The 18,775-nt window shown below is 40.4% G+C and overlaps 1 protein-coding gene across 3 annotated transcripts in view; it reads left to right on the top strand.

The window, feature by feature from the left end:
- PDCD6IP (programmed cell death 6 interacting protein) overlaps positions 1 to 18,775 on the top strand; it is a 71,078-nt gene that overhangs the window by 3,912 nt on the left and 48,391 nt on the right. For all 3 annotated transcript variants that reach the window (XM_049629054.1, XM_049629053.1, XM_049629055.1), the window contains exons 2-4: positions 11,962 to 12,016; positions 13,712 to 13,781; positions 18,093 to 18,220. In XM_049629054.1, coding sequence (XP_049485011.1) covers positions 11,962 to 12,016; positions 13,712 to 13,781; positions 18,093 to 18,220 — 253 coding nt within the window. The remainder of the gene's footprint in view (positions 1 to 11,961; positions 12,017 to 13,711; positions 13,782 to 18,092; positions 18,221 to 18,775) is intronic.

Raw genomic sequence — 18,775 nt, 5'->3', positions numbered from 1 at the left:
TTAGCACTCCCAGCCATGGCCTCTCAGGCCCCATCCTCCCCAGTTACTTGTGCTTGATCCCCCAGCTTCGCTGTGTTTGACACAGCCGAGGAGTTGGGAGCCTGATGGTTTCTTTAAGATTTTCAACCATACCTTCTCTTCCCAGACTCATACTGGATTCCTTTTTTGAGCGGTGCCTCCTGTTTCTTAATTTAGATCCTTTCTGGCTCCTCCGGCATGATTTGGCTTCTACGTTGTTAGCTCCCTCTCCTCTAGGCAATTAGAGTTTCAGCTTTCTCTCTCTGCTTCATTCCTTCACTCCTCATATTTTAGAAAATTTCCTGAAGCCTCTTGTATGCTATTGGGCCGTTTCCCGTTGTCTTTGTCCTTGTGCGTTGACATCTTGAAGATTTTTTATTCTTTTTTTTAGTGGAATTTTGGGAGGGAACAGAGAAGGGTGTGGATTCAGATCTCCGGTTAACTGGGAGAGGGTTGTTTATATTTTCATCTCTCCACAGTGGTTTTATTAATTTACCTTCCCAGGGCGCTGGGTGCCTCAGTTGGTTAAATGTCTGACTTCAGCTCAGATCATGATCTCACGGTTCGTGGGTTCAAGCCCCGCATCAGGCTCTGTGCTGACAGCTTGGAGCCTGGAGCCTGTTTCAGATTCCGTTTCCCTCTCTCTCTGCCCCTGCCCCACTCATGCTCGCTCTCTCTCTCTCTGTCAAAAATAAATAAACATTTAAAAAAAAAACTTGACTGTTATTAATTTACATTCCCATCAACACCTATGTGTGAGTTTTTTATTCCTCTGCATTCTGGCTGATACTTGCAGGTTAATTATTTTTATTTTTTTATTTTTTAGGGAGAGACAGAGAGCGAGAGAGAGCACGAGTGGGGGAGAGGGGCAGAGAGAGAGAGAGAGAGAGAGTATCTTAAGCAGGTTCCATGCTCAGCGCAGAGCCTGATGTAGGGCTTAATCCCACAACCTTAGAATCATGACCTGAGCCAAAATCAAGAGTCAGATGCTCAACCGACTGAACCACTGGGTGCCCTGTTAGTAACTTAAATTATTGCTTTTTGCTAAACAATGGATGAGAGATAGTACCTTGTTTTCCACTGTATTGCCCCGATTTCTCTGAGGTAGAGCATCTTACATTTACTGGTGTCACTTAATTTCTTTTTCTGTGAATGGCCTGTTCTTTTTCTTTGCCCATTTTCTGGGTTGCTTGTTTTTTTCCTTACTGATTTTTAGGAGTTTTTTTTTTACATTTTCTGGTTGTTTATCCTTTTTCTATTATGTGTCTGTGTCTTATTTCTTAATCGTGTTTACGATACCTTTTGTCATACGGAAGTTCTTGCAAAATGTTTTTTTCATAATTGATAGTTACAATTTTTTCTTACTCTTCATGTGCATATGTTATGTGTGATTCTCCCCTTGATCAGATTTGCTAAGGGTTTGAAGCTACCATTTTCTTTTTTTAAAACCAAGTCTGTTTTCTTAATTTCTTTTTTGTGTTTTGGTTTCTTCACTGCCTTTGTCATTCACTTTTGTTTTCTCTTTCTTTTTGTATTGAATGATTAGTTTCTCATCATTTTTGTTTTTCTCATACATTTATTTTGGGATGTATGCTTTTTCTCAGTCTACTTTGGCTGCATCAGTTGGTTTTGATATTAATATTTTCATTGACATTTATTTTTAAATAGTTTGTAATTTTAGTTTTGTTTTCCCTAACTTGAGTCATTTATGTACATTTCTGTAAAAATTCTAACTTTGTTATTCTCTTGTGGGTTAGTGTTTAGTTTGTTGCGTTATGGTAGTATTTTCATTTGTAGTAAATAAAGTTGATGGAACTAGTCTCATAGTTTCTGAATTTTTTTCAAGCGCTAATGTTTTTTATAGATCAGGAAAAGAAAATGTTGCTGTTCCACTTTACTTCACAACTGTTGCTAACATTCTGATTGTTGGTTTGGGAGTGAGGATATTAAGATAATTTTAGCACTAATGACACTCCTACAGATTTGTTATTCAAATAGTGTGGAGGAAGTAAAGATATGTAATAGTTGGCCCTTGGTCTCAAGGAATATCTGTACTTGGCAGACCTTGATTTGGCTCAGTAATTTTATTCTGCATAGATGAATAAACATAATTTAAAGGAAGATTTAAAATCCGATTTGTTTTTCTGTATTCTGACTTCTAATGTTTCCTAAATAAGAAAGCTTGTCAGGACAGTCTTCATCCTGTGTAACCTTAAGGAGAATCTTGTGCACACAGGAGGTTTAAGCCCACACAGTTGACTCTGTGGCAGAATTAAGCTAAGATCCAGACCTCTTGACTCCCTGACTAGTTTTTACTATACTCTGCTGCAAAATGCTTCATTAATGAGTCTCCATGTGATAAATTGGGTGAAGAAAGAAGTGTGAAATAAGGTTCTGGAAGGATCTATGAACTCTGACCAATACGCGGTCCAACTCTTTGCATTCTCTTGTTTCTCTTTCTGGTTGGCGGTTGGGGGTTGCACAGCCCTAAGTACTGACTGGAGCCGTACAGTAGGTCATGAGAATTTGCACTGCACTGTCACTTTGGCTAGTGTGGACTGGTTCTCAATCTCCATGTGTTCCCCCTAAACTTTTTTCTTTTAGTTATTTTTTTAGTGTTTACTTTTTGAGAGAGAGACACACAGAGGTGAGTGGAGGAGGGACTGAGAGAGAGGGCGACACAGTCTGAAGCAGGCTTCCGGGTCCGAGCTGTCAGCACAGGGCCCGACGTGGGGCTTGAACGCACCAAGCGTGAGATCATGACCTGAGCAGAAGTCGGACGCTTAACTGACTGAGCCACCCAGGTGCCCTGTCCCACCCACCCCTGAACCTTAAAACTACAGTTTCCAATCGAGTCTGTCTTTGGTATGTTCAAAGAAATGAATTCATTTCCTAGGTTTTTTTTTCCCCCATGAGATTTGAGAAATTGAGCTATTGGATATTTGCTGTAGGTGACTGGGTTTTATAAAATACTGAAGAACGTATAAAGGCAGTTCTGAATAGTTGCAAACTAATGATCTGCAGCTACCGTTTGTGTCACATGTACTATGTATCCACACTATCCTAAGAATCTAGTATGGTATCTTTTTCCTCATGCTTAAATGAGATATTACCTGACATCAGGAAGGGTTTGGAGAGGTTATTCGTAACTTGCACACAGTCACACAGGTGTGAGTTGGCGGACTTGGGTTTCAAACTCAGGATTGTCGGACTTGCAAGCTTGAGATACGCCCACTGTGACATTATACCTCTTAAATGTGTTTGAAATTTTATAGTTGATTAAAACATTACTTCTTTCTTTCTTTTTTTTTTAATGTTTATTTATTTTTGAGAGAGAGACAGAAAGTGAGTAGGGGAGGGGCAGAGAGGGAGGGAGACACAGAATCTGAAGCAGGCTCCAGGCTCTGAGCTGTCAGCCCAGAACCTGTCCCAGGGCTCGAACTCACAAACCGTGAGATCGTGACCTGAGCCGAAGTCGCATGCGTACCCGACTGAGCCACCCAGGCGCCCCAAAACATTACTTATTTCTTTTTTTTTTTTTTTTTTAATTTTTTTTGTTAACGTTTATTCATTTTTGAGACAGAGACAGAGCATGAACAGGGGAGGAGCAGAGAGAGAGGGAGACACAGAATCGGAAGCAGGCTCCAGGCCATCACCCCAGAGCCCAACACGGGGCTCGAACTCACGGACCGTGAGATCGTGACCTGAGCCGAAGTCGGACGCTTAACCGACCAAGCCACCCAGGCGCCCCTACTTATTTCTAAAATACTAAAACTACATACGGATTCTTTGCAGCATTATTTCCCATAATGCTCTTTCTTTCTTTCTGTCTGTCTGTCTGTCTGTCTGTCTTTCACCAACTTTGTAGCATACTGGCGTTCCTTCTTCCTACTTGTGGAAAACTCGCAGCAGAGGTCTACTTGTTAGAGGTATATCCTAAGCTAGAATCTGCTGATACAGTAAAGCATATTTAAGTGATAGAGAGGTGGGTAGATTTTCTTGTTTCTGCCCTTGTTCCCTCTGTAGAGAATTTTGAGACCTAAGATTTAGGCTGAATTACAAGGGATAGTGTGATGGAATTATGTAGAAGGAGTAGTTCGTTGTATTTCGTGTTGTAGGAATAAGTAGCATTTTGCCTGTGGTAACTACAGTTAGCGATGGCTGCTTTCTTTGAAAAGCATTAGTTGAGCGGCGCCTGGGTGGCTCAGTCGGTTAAGCGTTCGACTTTGTCTCAGGTCATGATCTCATGGTTCATGGGCTCAAGCCCCACGTCGGGATGTGTGCTGACAGCTCAGAGCCTGCTTTGGATTCTGCGTCTCGCCTTCTCTCTCTCTGACCCTCTCCTGCTTGCACTCTCTCTGTCTCTCAAAAATAAATAAATGTTAAAAACAATTAAGAAAAAAAAGCATTAGTTGGTTTCTGTTGGGGTTGACTCCATAGGAGTCAGATATTATTTCCAGTGACTGTCCTCCCATAGTACTTATTTTAAATTACATCACCTGTCCTGAGACAGCTATTTTACTTTGAGGATTCCATCGCATAGCTTCTAGTATTTCAATATATGATATAAATGTACTTTTTCCCTACACAGCTTAAGTTTTGGAGAGTCGAGCCCAAAAGCTTTGAATAGAGATAGCTATAAACAATTCAGGACATTCTGTTTAGCCGCCCCCCGCTGATCCATTTGCAGAGGAAGTAGCTTTATCTCCTACTACTTCCTTTCTTGCTTACTGTAGAGGAGTCAGCAAACCAAGGCCTGGTCAGCTGCCTGTTTTTGTATTGTTCATAGCCACCACTCTGAGTGGGTCGGGGCTGTGAGCCTTGGAGACCTAGCTGGCGTGCTCCCCTCTCTTCCATCGTCCCCTTTCTTCCCAGTGCCTGCCTCCCTGGCCATTCATTGGCTGCACCTCACTGCCGCCCAGGGTTAGCTCTGGGGCCACCTACACTTGGCAGTGAATGTACAGTCTCAGGCTGGGAGTTGGTGACTCAGCACATTGCTTGTCTCCAGCAGCTGAGCCAGCTGCTCAAGTTGAGGTGGCCGGGCTTTCTGGGAGAAGAGGAGGGCGTGCTGGAACTTGGGTGTCACTGAGGCAGAGAGTGAAGGTGACTGTGTTGTGACTGCCCACCCCCTCCCCTGGGGCCCTCTCAACCAGACCGGATACTCTTCCTTGGAGAATGAATCTAGCTAATGACAGTTGGGCGGCTGTGTACCTAGAGTGCCCTCCATCTGAGCTGGCCCAGGTCAGGGAAGAAGCTTACAGGGCTGGCAGTTTTCCTTCTTGTTGTGTCAAGACCTGCGTATTATCTTGACTTTGCCTTTTGCTTGGCGAAGCCGACAATAGCCCTTCTCAGAAACAGTTGCTCTGTCAGCCTTGTTGCTGGGCCTTGCGTGCTGTTGCCTTCTTTTGTCTCCAGCCCTTGGGACCTGGCTGGTGTCTCCTTGTGGGCTGCGCTTTGGTAGTTCCTGTTGGTTCACAAAACAGAGAGTCTTGGGTTTTACTTTCCAGAGATAAAAAAGGTTACTTTTTAAAAATTGGCAGCTTAGGGGCACCTGGGTGGCTCAGTCGGTTAAGCGGCCGACTTCAGCTCAGGTCGTGATCTCGCGGTCCGTGAGTTCGAGCCCCGCGTCGGGCTCTGTGCTGACAGCTCAGAGCCTGGAGCCTGTTTCAGATTCTGTGTCTCCCTCTCTCTGACCCTCCCCTGTTCATGCTCTCTCTCTGTCTCAAAAGTAAATAAACGTTAAAAAAAATTAATTTCTAAAAATTGGCAGCTTAGTGACATATCTGGGGCTAGCAATTAAATAGCAAACAGACGCATTCTCTGCTCTCATGGAGCTTAGAATGCTTTGAGAAAAAAGATACCATACATAATTCCGTAAGTAGGTATATTACAAACTGGTAAGTTCTATGGAGGATGAATTCAGAGGCCCGAGAGATTATAAAGGGAGAGTTTAAACTCCTGGTTTAAAACAGGAGTTAGGTTGACCGTCCTCCTCAGTTCTGCCACCACTGTGGAACAAACAGCCGAGTTACGCTCCCCCCATCTCCTGCCTGGGTTACTGTAGTAGCCTCCTGACCCACCTCTCGCCTTTGCTCTTGCACAGCTGCAAGTCCGTTTTCCACGCGGCGGCGTGGATGGTGACTGTGAAAACAGATGAGCTCGTGGTACTCTTCTGTCCAGACTCTGATGGGTTCCCCTCTTCCTCCGTATGGTAGAAACCGAAAGTCTTACGGTTCTGCTCAGAACATCGTTACTTCTTTGATTGCACCTTCCACCATCTTCTGTGCTGGCCCTGTGACCATACTGGCCTCCTTGCCGTGGCTGGGTGTTTTCGGGCATGCTCTTGTCCCAGTTTTTGGCACTTGATGGTCCCACGACTGCTAATCTTTTATCTCACTTACCTGCTGGCCTCATCACATCACCTCCTTCATACCTTCTCTATTATCTGTGGTTTTTGAAATTGTTTTATTTCTTCTGTGTGTCAAGTTATCACATGTTGTGATTGAAGACCACAGTCTTCTCACCCTGTGCAACACCTTATCCTTTTTACTTTTTTCTCCATAGCACTAATTACGGTCTCCTGTACTGTATTTTGACTTATCTATTTTGTCTCCCCCTCTACAAGTAAAGCTCTACAAGGGCTCAAAATTTTAAATGTTTGTTTACTGCTGAATTTCTATGTCCTAGAACTGTGTTTGGTACATGGTAAACTCTTAGTGTATATTTTTTGAATGAATGGGTGAACGAACAAATGAGGGAAGGCTTTTTTGATGGTACATCAGCCTAGATAAGAAAAGCAGGAAATCGTGATAGGAAAAGTGTCCAGAGAGGGGGAAAAAAAAACAACTGGTGGAGGCCCTGAGCCAGGAGAGAGCATAGACTGATGAATAGAACGTGTAGTGAATATTCTCAGATGAGGCTGGAGAGGTGGATGATGGCTGGATAATGCCAGACCTTGTCAAAAATTGTGGATGAAATTTTAAGTATGATAGGAATGAGTTAAAGCGTTTCAACATTTAATAATTCAGAGTTCCTTTTTTTTTTCAGAGTACGAGAATGTTTTAGGTACAAGAATATTCTACATGACCACGGTACAGCTTTCAAAATTGGGAAGTTAGCATTGATTGAATATTACCGTGTAACCCATAAAATGCATTCAAATTTTGCTAATTGTCCCAATGATATTTTTACAGGCTCAGGATCTCATCCAGGATCCTTTGGCATTTAATTGGTTCTTTAGTCTGCTTACGTCTGAAACAGTTCCTCAGTTTCTCCTCGTTTTTCACAACCTTGACATCTTTAAAGAGTATAAGCTGCTTACTTTGTAGAATGTCCCTCGGTAAGGGTTCGTCTTATTTTTTCTTAGGATTTATGCATTTTTGGGCAGCAGTACCACCAAAGTGCAGCTGGGTTTTGTTTTTGGTTTTGTGCATCTCAGGAAGAACTTGATGTTGTTCGGTGCCATGTGTTTAACTTTCATGATTTGATCAAGATGATGTCTGCTGGGTTTCTTGACCTTACAGTTGATGAGTATGTTGAACAAATTAGTAAGTACTTTGTGGGGAGATACTTTGAATCTTTGTAATACCCTGTTTCCATCAGACTTTCTTGTGTTAGCATCCATTGATATATCTTAACTGAAACAGATACTCTGAAAGGTGCCGTGGTGATTTTTCCAACTCTGTTATAGCTTCTAGCGTTACGAGTTGCCATTGTACAGTAGGGCTTTCCCTATTCATCTCTTTATTTTATTTGGTTCAAATTGGTGTTCTTATTTTTCTCAATGGGTTATGATTTATTTCATTTAATTTTTTCTGGACTTGGCTAGCAGGAGCCCCTTAAAGCTAGTTCTTAGGTCTTTTTGACACGTCCTCGTTTTTTGAGTACTTCCTTGACTCTCTGACATAGCAAGATGTTTTAGGTTTGATTCTTGAATTTTCTCCGTCTCTGCCATGGAATCTGTCGTTTCTTGAAGGAGTGTTGGCTCCTAAAGCAGAGAATTACTCATCTGGGCTCTAGATGTGCTTATGCCACCAAGGTGTTATTGCTTCTAGGCCCTCTGAGCATATATGTTTAGGAAATACACTCACACCCACATTTATACCTGTTTTTGTATTTCTCCACTGTATATACATGTGTGTGTACGTGTGTGTATTTTTGTTGTTGTTTAGTTTATTTTTGAGAAAGAGAGAGACAGAGAGGGAAAGTGTGTGGGAGCCAGCAGGGTAGGGGTAGAGAGGCAGAGACAGAGGGAGACACAGGACCCGAAGCAGACTCTGCACTGACAGTAAGTCTCGAACCCATGAACCGTGAGATCATGACCTGAGCCGAAGTCAGACGTCCAGCCAACTGAGCCACTCAGGCACCCCTGGATTTCTCCACCATATTAGAAAATCACACTGATACCTCTCAATTCCAAGCAAAAACTACAGAATTTATTCTAGCCATTTCTCTTTCTGTATTTGTAACTCTTTTCTCTGACAGTTAGAAATTAGTGTCCATTATCTTCATTGTGTTTACTTAATTGCTCAGATCTTGTTGTTTGTAACCAAACCTGTGGCCATGTCAGCCAAAAACTTGGTCTCACAGGTGTTGCCCCTCCCCCTGGAAGATTGGCCTCAGAAACAGTCATTGGAGTGATAGCCCTGAAGAAGGTGGGGAGGGGAGGGGAGGTAATAAGGGAAGGAGGAAGGGTTAGAGAGGCCAGTTAGAAGGCTTTGCCTTGGATATCCCCAATCTCTCATGTTAGCTCAAAGGTCAGCCTGATGAGGGAGAAGATTGCTTCTTGTTTGATGATTGTTCTGGCTGCTGTGTGGAGAGTAGACTGAGAAGAATGACAAATGACTCAAGGAGACTTTGTGATTAGTCTACTTTAAAGGGAGGGTAGAAGTTTTTTTTTGTTTTTTTTTTAATCTAATTCCAGTTTAGTTAACATTCAGTGTTATATTAGTTTCAAGTGTACAATATAGTGATTCAGCATTTTTGTACATTACTCTCAAGCAACTGCTAGAACTGATCAACAAGTCCAATAAAGTTGCAGAATACAAAATCAGCATACAGAAATCTGTTGCACTCCTATACACCAGTGATGAAGCAGCAGAAAGAGAAATTAAGAAAGCAATCCCATTTACAATTGCACCAAAAATAATAAGATACCTAGGAATAAACCTAACCAAAGAGGTGTAAGACCTGTACTCTGAAAAGTATAAAACACTGATGAAAGAAACTAAAGATGACACAAATGGAGACATTCCATGTTCATGGATTAGAAGAGTAAATATTGTTAAAGTATCTATACTACCCAAAGCAATCTACACATTTAATGCAATTCTTATCAAAATACCAGCAGCATTTTTTATAGAACTGGAACAAATAATCCTAAAATTTGTATGGAACCAGAAAAGACCCTAAAAAGCCAAAGCAATCTTGAAAAAGAAAAGCAAAGCTAGAAGTATTACATTCAAGTTATATTACAAAACTGTAGTGATCAAAACAGTATGGTACTGGCATAAAAATAGACACATAGATGAATAGAACAGAATAGAAAACCCAGAAATGAACCTGCAGTACATATGACCAATTAATCTTTGGCAAAACAGGAAAGAATAACGGGAAAAAGTCTCTTCAACAAATGGTGTTGGGAAAACCGGACCACTTTCTTATACACAAAAATAAACTCAAAATGGGTTAAGGACCTAAATGTGGACCTGAAACTATAAAAATCCTAGGAGAGAACACAAGCTGTAACTTCTCTGACATTGGCCGTGGCAGCTTTTGTCTAGATAGGTCTCCTGAGCCAAGGGAAACAAAAGCAAGGATAAACTATTGGGACTACCCTAAATAAAAAGGTTCCACACAGTGAAGGAGACAACAAAACTAAAAGGCAACTTACGGAATGGGAGAAGATACTTGGAAATGACATATCTGATGAAGGGTTGGTATCCAAATGTATAAAGAACTTCTGAATCTCAACACCCCAAAACAAATAACCCAGTTAAAAGATGGGCAGAAGACACGAACGTTCTTCCAAACAAGACATGATGATCAACAGATACATGAAAGATGATCAACATCACTCATCATCAAGGAAATGCAAATCAAAACCACAATGGGATATCACCTCACACCTGCCAGAATGGCTAAAGTAAAAAACAAGAAATGGCAGGTATTGGCAAGGATGTGGAGAAAAAGGAAATCTTTGTGCACTGTCGGTGGGAATGCGAACTGGTGCAGCCACTGTGGAAGACAATATGGAGGTTCCTCAAAAAGTTAAAGATAGACCTACCATACGATTCTGTAATTCCACTACTGGGTATTTACCCAAATAAAACACTAATTTGAAAAGGTCTGTGCATTTTCTGTTTGTTTAAACATAATTTACAATGGCCAAATTACAGAAGCAGTCCAAGTGTCCATCAATAGATGAATGGATAAAGACGTGGTGTGTGTGTATATATTGCCCAGCCATACAGAAGAATGAAATCTTGCCATTTACAATGACATGGATGGAGCTAGAGTGTACAATGGTAAACGAAAGAAGTCCAAGAAAGACAAATACCATGTAATTTCACTCATGTGCGGAATTTAAGAAACAAAACAAATGAGCAAAGGAAAAAAGAGAAACCAAGAGACAGACTCTTAATTGTAGAGAATAAACTGATGGTTACGGGGCGGGGGTGAGGGGGGATGTGGGGGGTGGGTGAAACAGGTGATGGGGATTAAGGAGTGCTCTTGTGACGAGCACTGGCTGATGTATAGAATTAGCGAATCACTATATTGTACGCCTCAAACTAATACAACACTGTATGTTAACTGGAATTAAAATAAGAATAAAAAAAATCAAATGTACTCTTTTTTAATCCCCTTCACCTACTTCACCCATTTTCTCACCCACTTCGCCTCTGGTAACCATCAGTTTGTTCTCTATAGTTAAGAGTGTGCCTTTTGATTTGTCTCTTTTTTTCTTTTGCATTTATTATTATTATTATTATTATTATTTCATGTTTATTTTTGACAGAGTGAGCAGGGGAGGAGCAGAGATAGAGGGGGACAGGGGATCTGAGGCAGGCTCTGCACTGACAGCAGAGAGCCCGTTGTGGGGCTCAAACTCACAAACTGTGAGATCATGACCTGAGCCAAAGTCGGACACTTAACTGAGCCACCCAGGCGTCCCTCGTTTATTTTGTTTCTTAAATTCTGTTATTCTGTTTTGTAAATTTCTTAAATTACTACCCGTGCTCTCTTCTAGGATTTTTATGGTTTCAGGTCTCACATTTATTTAGGTCCTTAATCCATTTTGAGTTTATTTTTGTGTGTGGTATAAGAAAGTGGTCCAGTTTCATTCTTTTGCATGTTGCTGTCCAGTTTTCCCAACACCATTTGTTGAAGAGATTGCCTTTTTCCCATTGCATATTCTTGCCTCCCTTGTTGAAATTAATTGACCATATAATCGTGAGTGTATCTCTGGGTAGGGTGGAAGCTTTGATGAAGGGTGTGACAGTGGAGATGGGCAGAAGTGGAGATGTCCAAGGCATATGTGAAAGTTAGTAAACATGTTTTTAAATAGCAGTTTATCAGAGATGTTAATTTGCTCAATGGATATAAACAGTTGCCTTAATAAGAAGTAGTATTTTAAGAAATACTTTGGTTCTGGGCAGATGTTAGTTTCCTTTTAGCCAATACACTTGGTACGTATTTTTCTTTAGTGGTGAGTATGAGTTTTTTGTTCACAAATTTTTTTATTGCATGCATTTCACATTCTCATTTACACATTAAAAGATTGTGTTTATTAACTTTAAAATGGCTGATTGAATTTGATTTGTGGGCTGCTCAAAGTAAGCGTGAATAATTTTTGTGTACTCATAAACTAATTGTGTATATGTAAATGTATATAATATTTAGCTTTGGTAATTATAAATTTTCCTTCTTTTCTTCTTTTTTTAGATATTATGATCAAATTTGTTCCATTGAACCCAAATTCCCATTCTCTGAAAATCAGGTAAGTTATTAATTTTAATTTGTTTTGAAGTTATATGATAATAATGGCAAACACCCATTTCTTCCGACACATGGTATCATTTAAAAAAAAATTTTTTTTTTTAACATTTATTCATTTTTGAAAGACAGAGACAGAGCGCAAATGGGGGAGGGCTAGAGAGAGAGGGAGACAGAATCCGAAGCAGTCTCCAGGCTCCGAGCGGTCAGCACAGAGCCTGACGTGGGGCTCGAACTCATGGACCCCGAGATCATGACCTGAGCCGAAGCCGGCTGCTTAACTGACTAAGCCACCCAGGCGCCCCATGGTATCACTTTTTAAAATAAATGGTGCTTCTTCCCTATTTTATCTTTCTGTAAGACCTTTTGATACAAATTAGAAGCTTGTAAGCCCATCTGATGAGAATCTATATCTTTTGGAAGAGTCTCTTGGAATTCTGTTCCTGTTCATGTCATTCCTTAGTAACTTTTGGGTTTATGTGGAGCATTGGACTGCATTTTTTCCCCCTGTATTTTATATCAATAGGATCTGTTGACTGATTAACATAGTCTGTGATGTCCTTCCCTTTGTGTTACACAGAATAAAAAAGGAAACTGAAGTATTAGTCTCAGTGTCTGTGTTTTAAAAATTGACACAAATTATATTTGCATATAAAGTTGCAAGTGCTGTTATGATTAGATGTTATACTACAAGAATATTTGCTTTCTTTTAAAGGCTAGATACTAAAAATGCTGATGATTTCTCACAGTTTTGTTTGAGAGACTTGTTAAAAGTTTTCAATTTGTGTGACATTTTAAGTTTCAAAATACGTAGTTTATGGAAAATGCTTTAAACATTCTTGTAGTAAAGTTTTTACAGGTGATGGAATATGTTGAAATTTGCTTTAAAATACTCAAGGAGGAAAAAGTATGTGTGTAGGGTTGGGAGGGGACATGGAAAGTGGGAGTAGGTGAGTCAAGACATTCAAAAGGCTAAAACTGTGATGGCTGTATGGTGTTCATTCTGTTATTCTCTCTAGTTTTGTGTATATTGAAAATTTCTCTAATCCAGAGTTAACAAAATTTTTGCTTGGGATTGCAATACATAATTAAAAAGAGGTAAGTTGTTTTTAACCTTTATATGTGGAATATATTAGAATCAGAGTGAAATCATTTTTTTTTATTAAGTAAACTTTTATGTATAGCATACGTACAAAAGTGAATATCATGTGTATAGCTTGAATCTTTATAAAGCGAATACACATGTATAAGTACAACCCAAATCAAGAAATAACATATTATCTCATTCCCCCAAAGGTAACCCTTCTCCTTTTGTCATCAGGGAGTAATTTTTAATTTTATATTCAAGGAAACCTTTGCTTCTCTTGGCTTATTTGACAATCATTTATTAAGTGCCTGTTCCGTTCACGCCGTTGTGTGTTGTAAAGATGAGTAAGGTAGTGTTTTCTGGAGAGGACAATATATGCACAATTACTGAGGCAGAATGACCACTGGAAATATCATAGTGCTAGTATTTTACTTTTAAAAAAGAAAACTCTGTGGTCCAGGAAAAGGGAAAGGAGTTAGTTGTCTACAGAAGATAATGTTTTGACAAGCTTTAGTCCTTTTCCTCATTGTGGATTTTTCTTCAAAATAGACCTAATATTTAATGAGAAGCAAGAAGGTGAGATAATTTTCTCTTTGCTCTTTTTCTATCAAGATCTGCTTGACATTTACCTGGAAGGATGCTTTTGATAAAGGTTCACTTTTTGGAGGATCTGTAAAATTGGGTATGTAATGACTTTTTAAAAAATGAGAAGACGCTTGGGCTAAACACGTTGTATTATTTTAGGCTTTACAAATTGCTCTCCTGACAGCTTTTTGTAAATAATAAAAATGTTTACATTTTTTTTTTAAATTTCAACTTTTAATGTAATTTCCAAATACTTGTAGAGAGCCTATGCCTTGCCAGGCACTGTCCTAGTTACAACAACAAATGAGACAGTTGTATTCAGTCTGTTTAGGAAAACAACTGATCATTCCAAAATATAACGGATAGTCTATGAGGATATGCACAGGGTAGTGAGCCCGTAAATGAGGAAGACAGGAATTCTGCTTGTTGAAAGTAAGCTGTGTTCAGGTTAAGCTCTGAAGGATGAATTTGGTTTTCCCAGCTAAAAAGTAATGTTACGGGTAGACCATTATAACCAAAGGTCAGAAGAACGAAGGCGGGTTGGCAGGTTAACCACCGTGTGCATTAATTTTCTTGTTTTTGAAACGGGGAATACATAGTACTGTGAAATACTGTTTATCTCATTTGGGCTCTTGTGTGGATTAAATGGGTGGATACGTGCAGAGTCCTTAGGAGAGTGTGCAGTGAATATTAGCTGCAGTAAGTGATAGGAATGTATTTTATTGTAAGTAAGTACACGTAACACATTATTTGTGGTACGTATGCATTATAGAGAATGCATAATATAACACATAGTATATGGTACAAATTATGTATGATGCATACTAATAAAATTATCGTTAAGGCTTGAAACCATAGGTTGAATTGAGGATTATGGAGGGTGAAGACATTGGAAAGCAGATTGTGAAGAGGTGCGAATATACTATGCATGTGTACTCTTCTCTCTTACGTGTTAATAGCTAGAATTTATTGAGTACTTACTCCACCTAGGCACTGTGGAAAGGGCTTCACATATATTATCTTCCTGAATTCCCCAAAATCCCAATGAAGAAAGGCACTGTTATTACCAGTTGAACACACTTGTTTAGAAAGATGAAGAGACTTTCTAAGTCATAAGGGAAGGATTTGGTGAAGTGGGATGTGATTCCAGAAAGCCTGACTCCAGGTCCTAGAGACGAACAGACCAGTGAGGAGACTGGTGACAGATGAGATGAGAGAGAGTGGTAGGTGTGGGTCAGAGGAGAAGGAGGGGATTTGAGTGACGTTTCGGAGTTGAAACTGACTGGATCTGCCGAGTGTCTCTCAGAAGGAAGAGGAATAGTTGAGGGTTGACTCTACGATTTATAACTCAGTTTGACTTGTTGGATATTCCTTCCAAAAGGCAAGTTGAGTTTGACTTTTGTATGCTGTGTCTGGGTAGAATTTTTTTTTTTTTTTTTTTGGCATTTGGAAACGAGATTTAAAACTCCAGAGTGGTAGAGATGTAGATTTGGGAACAGTTATCATTAAATGATAATAATAAATCTATCTCCTCTGGTAGTCCGTAGATCGGGAAAAGTGTGAAGGCCAGAGCTAGGTGATAATAACGTTCAAAGGAAACAGGAACAGGTTCCTGGGAATGAGGATGAGAAAAAGCTTTCAGATCTCAGAGGAACCAGAGAAGAATAGAGACACGGCATTGAGTGCCAGAAGGGTTGCCAAGGTCACATAGTCCGGTGGTTCCTGAACCTGGCCGCATGTTAGAATTACCTGAGGAAAATGTGAAAGGTACACATGTAAAGATACAGAATGCCAGATGTGATAGGAAGAATTTCCGGGGTGGACCACTGGAATTGGTACCCTTGAAAATACCTCCAGGTGATTTTAGTATCTATCCAGGTTGGAACCTCACTGACAGAATCGTTGTGGCAGAGGTCAAGTCACATAAAGTTGGAGAAGTCAGTGGATTTGGTAATGAAAGAAGTTTCACTAGGGGCATGCCCCTACATCAGGTTGAGGGGTGGACCAGAGGTGAGGAGATGGGAACCGCAAATGCGGATTGCTCATCTTAAAAGATTTTCAGTAAGGGTTTAAGGACAAGGCATTATGCTGAGAGGGAGACCAGGTCAAGAAAAGGATTTTTCTTTTTCTTTGGCATTTGCAATGCCACGTTGCTGGGCTGAGAGCAAGGAGCAGGTGCCAGAACTAGAAGATACTTAAGTGAGATAGGTTCTTCCTGGCAGACGTGGGAAGCAAAGGACTTAACATAAATAGAGCAGGACATAGTTCATCAAGGCACTCCGGTAGCAGATACTGGGAATTAAATGTCCTTCAGTTGGGAATGCAAGCTGGTGCAGCCACTCTGGAAAACGGTATGGAGGTTCCTCAAAAAACTAAACATAGAACTACCTACGACCCAGCAGTTGCACTACTAGGCATTTATCCACGGGATACAGCTGTGCTGTTTCAGAGGGGTACGTGTACCCCAATGTTGATAGCACTATCAACAGTAGCCAAAGTATGGAAAGAGCCCAAATGTCCATCGATGGATGAATGGATAAAGAAGATGTGGTCTGTATACAGTGGAGTACTACTCGGCAATCAAAAAGAATGAAATCTTGCCATTTGCAGCTACGTGGATGGAACTGGAGGGTAGTATGCTCAGTGAAATTAGAGAAAGACAAAAATCGCATGACTTCACTCATATGAGGACTTTAAGAGGCAAAACAGATGAACATAAGGGAAGGGAAAGAAAAATAACATAAACACAGGGAGGGGGACAAAACAGAAGAGACTCTTAAATATGGAGAACAAACAGAGGGTTACTGGAGGGGTGCTGGGAGGGGGGATGGGCTCAATGGGTCAGGGGCACTAAGGAATCTACTCCTGAAATCATTGTCGCACTGTATGCTAACTAATTTGGATGTAAATTTTAAAAAATAAAATTAAAAAAATGTCCTTCAGTAATGTCTTGGCTAAATAAAGCATGGGCTACCCACTCATTAGAACATTGTGTAATTTTAGGATACTAAGAACGAGAGTGCAAGTATATTTTTGTTCAAGTGTAAAGCTTTGTCCTGTTTCTCGGTGCATATGAAAGTGATGTTTATGGTATATTGTAGTCTGTTCAGAGTGTGCAATAGCATTATGTGTGAGAAACAATGTATATAACTTAATTTAAAATTTTGTTGCTAAAAAATGCTGTCATCTGAGCTTTCGGGGACTTGTGATCAGTGATCACAGATCACCATAACATATGTAATAATGATGATGCAAAAGGTTTAAGTCCTGTGAGCGTTACCAGAATGTCGCCCAGAGACGCAAAGTGAGCACATGCTGTTGGACAAAGTGGTGCTGGTCGGTTTGCTTGGTGCGGTTGCCACTGCCTCTCATAAACGAATGCAGTTGTCTGCAAAGTTCAGTAGAGTGAAGCACAGTAAAATGAGGCGTGCCTCGATTTGCCTTTTGAGATCTGCGTATTTATTTCACTTGGCACAGTGCCCTTCGGGTTCGTCCGTGGCGTAGCATGTGACAGGAAGTCGTCCTTTTTGAGGCCGAATGATATTCCGTTACGTGCTTCCCCATCAGCGGACACTTGGGTTTCTCCCACCTTTTGGCTACGAACGTGGGTGTGAAAATACGTTTTTGTGACTGCTCTCAGTTCTTTTTGGAATATACCCAGAAGTGGAATTGTTGGATCCAGTGGGAGTTTTATTTCCGAGCGTTTGAGGAACTGCTGTACTGCTTTCCTCAGGACTGCAGCGTTTCACCTTCCCAGCAACAGCTCACAGTGGTTCCGGTTTCTCCACACGCTTGCCAACAGTTGTTATTTTTTGTTGTTTCTGTTCCTGATGGTGGATGTGAGGTGTGTGGTTTCCTGATCAGAGCTGTATTTTAACTGCTTGCACAATCTAGCCTTCTGACGGATGTATCGGGATAAGGGTGTGAGACTTGGAGGTGCCTGCCTTGGGTTAGGTTTGTCATAGGGAAGAACTGGCTTACTGGCTTGAATGTGGTGAGAAGATATATGTGTGTACACACACACACACACACACACACACACACACACCAATCTTCTGTAAAATTTTGAGAGGTGATGGGAAAACAATTTATTTGACTTTCAGTGAGAATTGACATGAGAATGACTTTTCACTTGGAACCTAGTAGCATTGTGGACGGAAAGGAAAGGAAAGAATAACTCCTCGATCTTTTGAATTTTAGATGATGGGATTATCGTTGTGGAAATAAATAAATTGCTGCCTGGCCGGGCAGCATTGGAAATACGGGTACTAGTATGGGTGAGAAAACAGGTCTGGAAACTTGTTTTTGTGAGAGCCGGTGGGAGAGATTTCATAGTATCTATCTTTGACACATTTATTTCCTTTAGAGAAAATAATCTGATAAATTTTTCCTTCTTAATTTTTTACAGCTCTTGCAAGCTTAGGATATGAAAAGAGCTGTGTGTTATTCAATTGCGCAGCATTAGCTAGCCAGATTGCAGCAGAACAGAACCTGGATAATGATGAAGGATTGAAAGTCGCTGCTAAGCATTACCAGGTATGCAGAACAGTAACCACATAATCAACACTAACTTGGATTAAATTGCAAATAACTTGTACTTAGGCTTATAGATGTCTCTTTATACACAGATACATTCTTGAAAAGTAATGTACTTTTTAATGAATTGATTCACACTTTTGAAATCCCTAAACTATTTACCTATAGACCAGCTCTGTTTTTCCTCACTGTTGTATACCTAGCACCTAGGACAGTGCCTGGCACATAATAAAGGCTCAATAAATGTTGGGAGAATAAATGATTGAATGTTTGAGATGAAGTTCTTGGTTAAGTCCCTTTTAAATAATTGATCTCATTAAAAAATTTTGTACAGTTGACCCTTGAACAGCGTGGGGGTTAGGGGTGGTGACCCCTTGCATAGTCAAAAATACACCGTAACATTTGACTCCCCTGGAACGCAACTACTAATAGCCCACTGTTGACTGGATGCCTTACTGATAACATCAACAGTTTAATAACATGTATTGTCTGTGGACGCCTGGGTGGCTCAGTCGGTTAAGCATCTAACTCGTGATTTTGGCTCAGGTCATGATC

Source organism: Panthera uncia, chromosome C2 (genome assembly GCF_023721935.1).
Source record: "Panthera uncia isolate 11264 chromosome C2, Puncia_PCG_1.0, whole genome shotgun sequence".
NCBI classification, from domain to species: Eukaryota; Metazoa; Chordata; class Mammalia; order Carnivora; family Felidae; genus Panthera; species Panthera uncia.
Note: the sequence above shows the minus strand (reverse complement) of the source record. Positions and strands in the feature narration are given on the sequence as shown.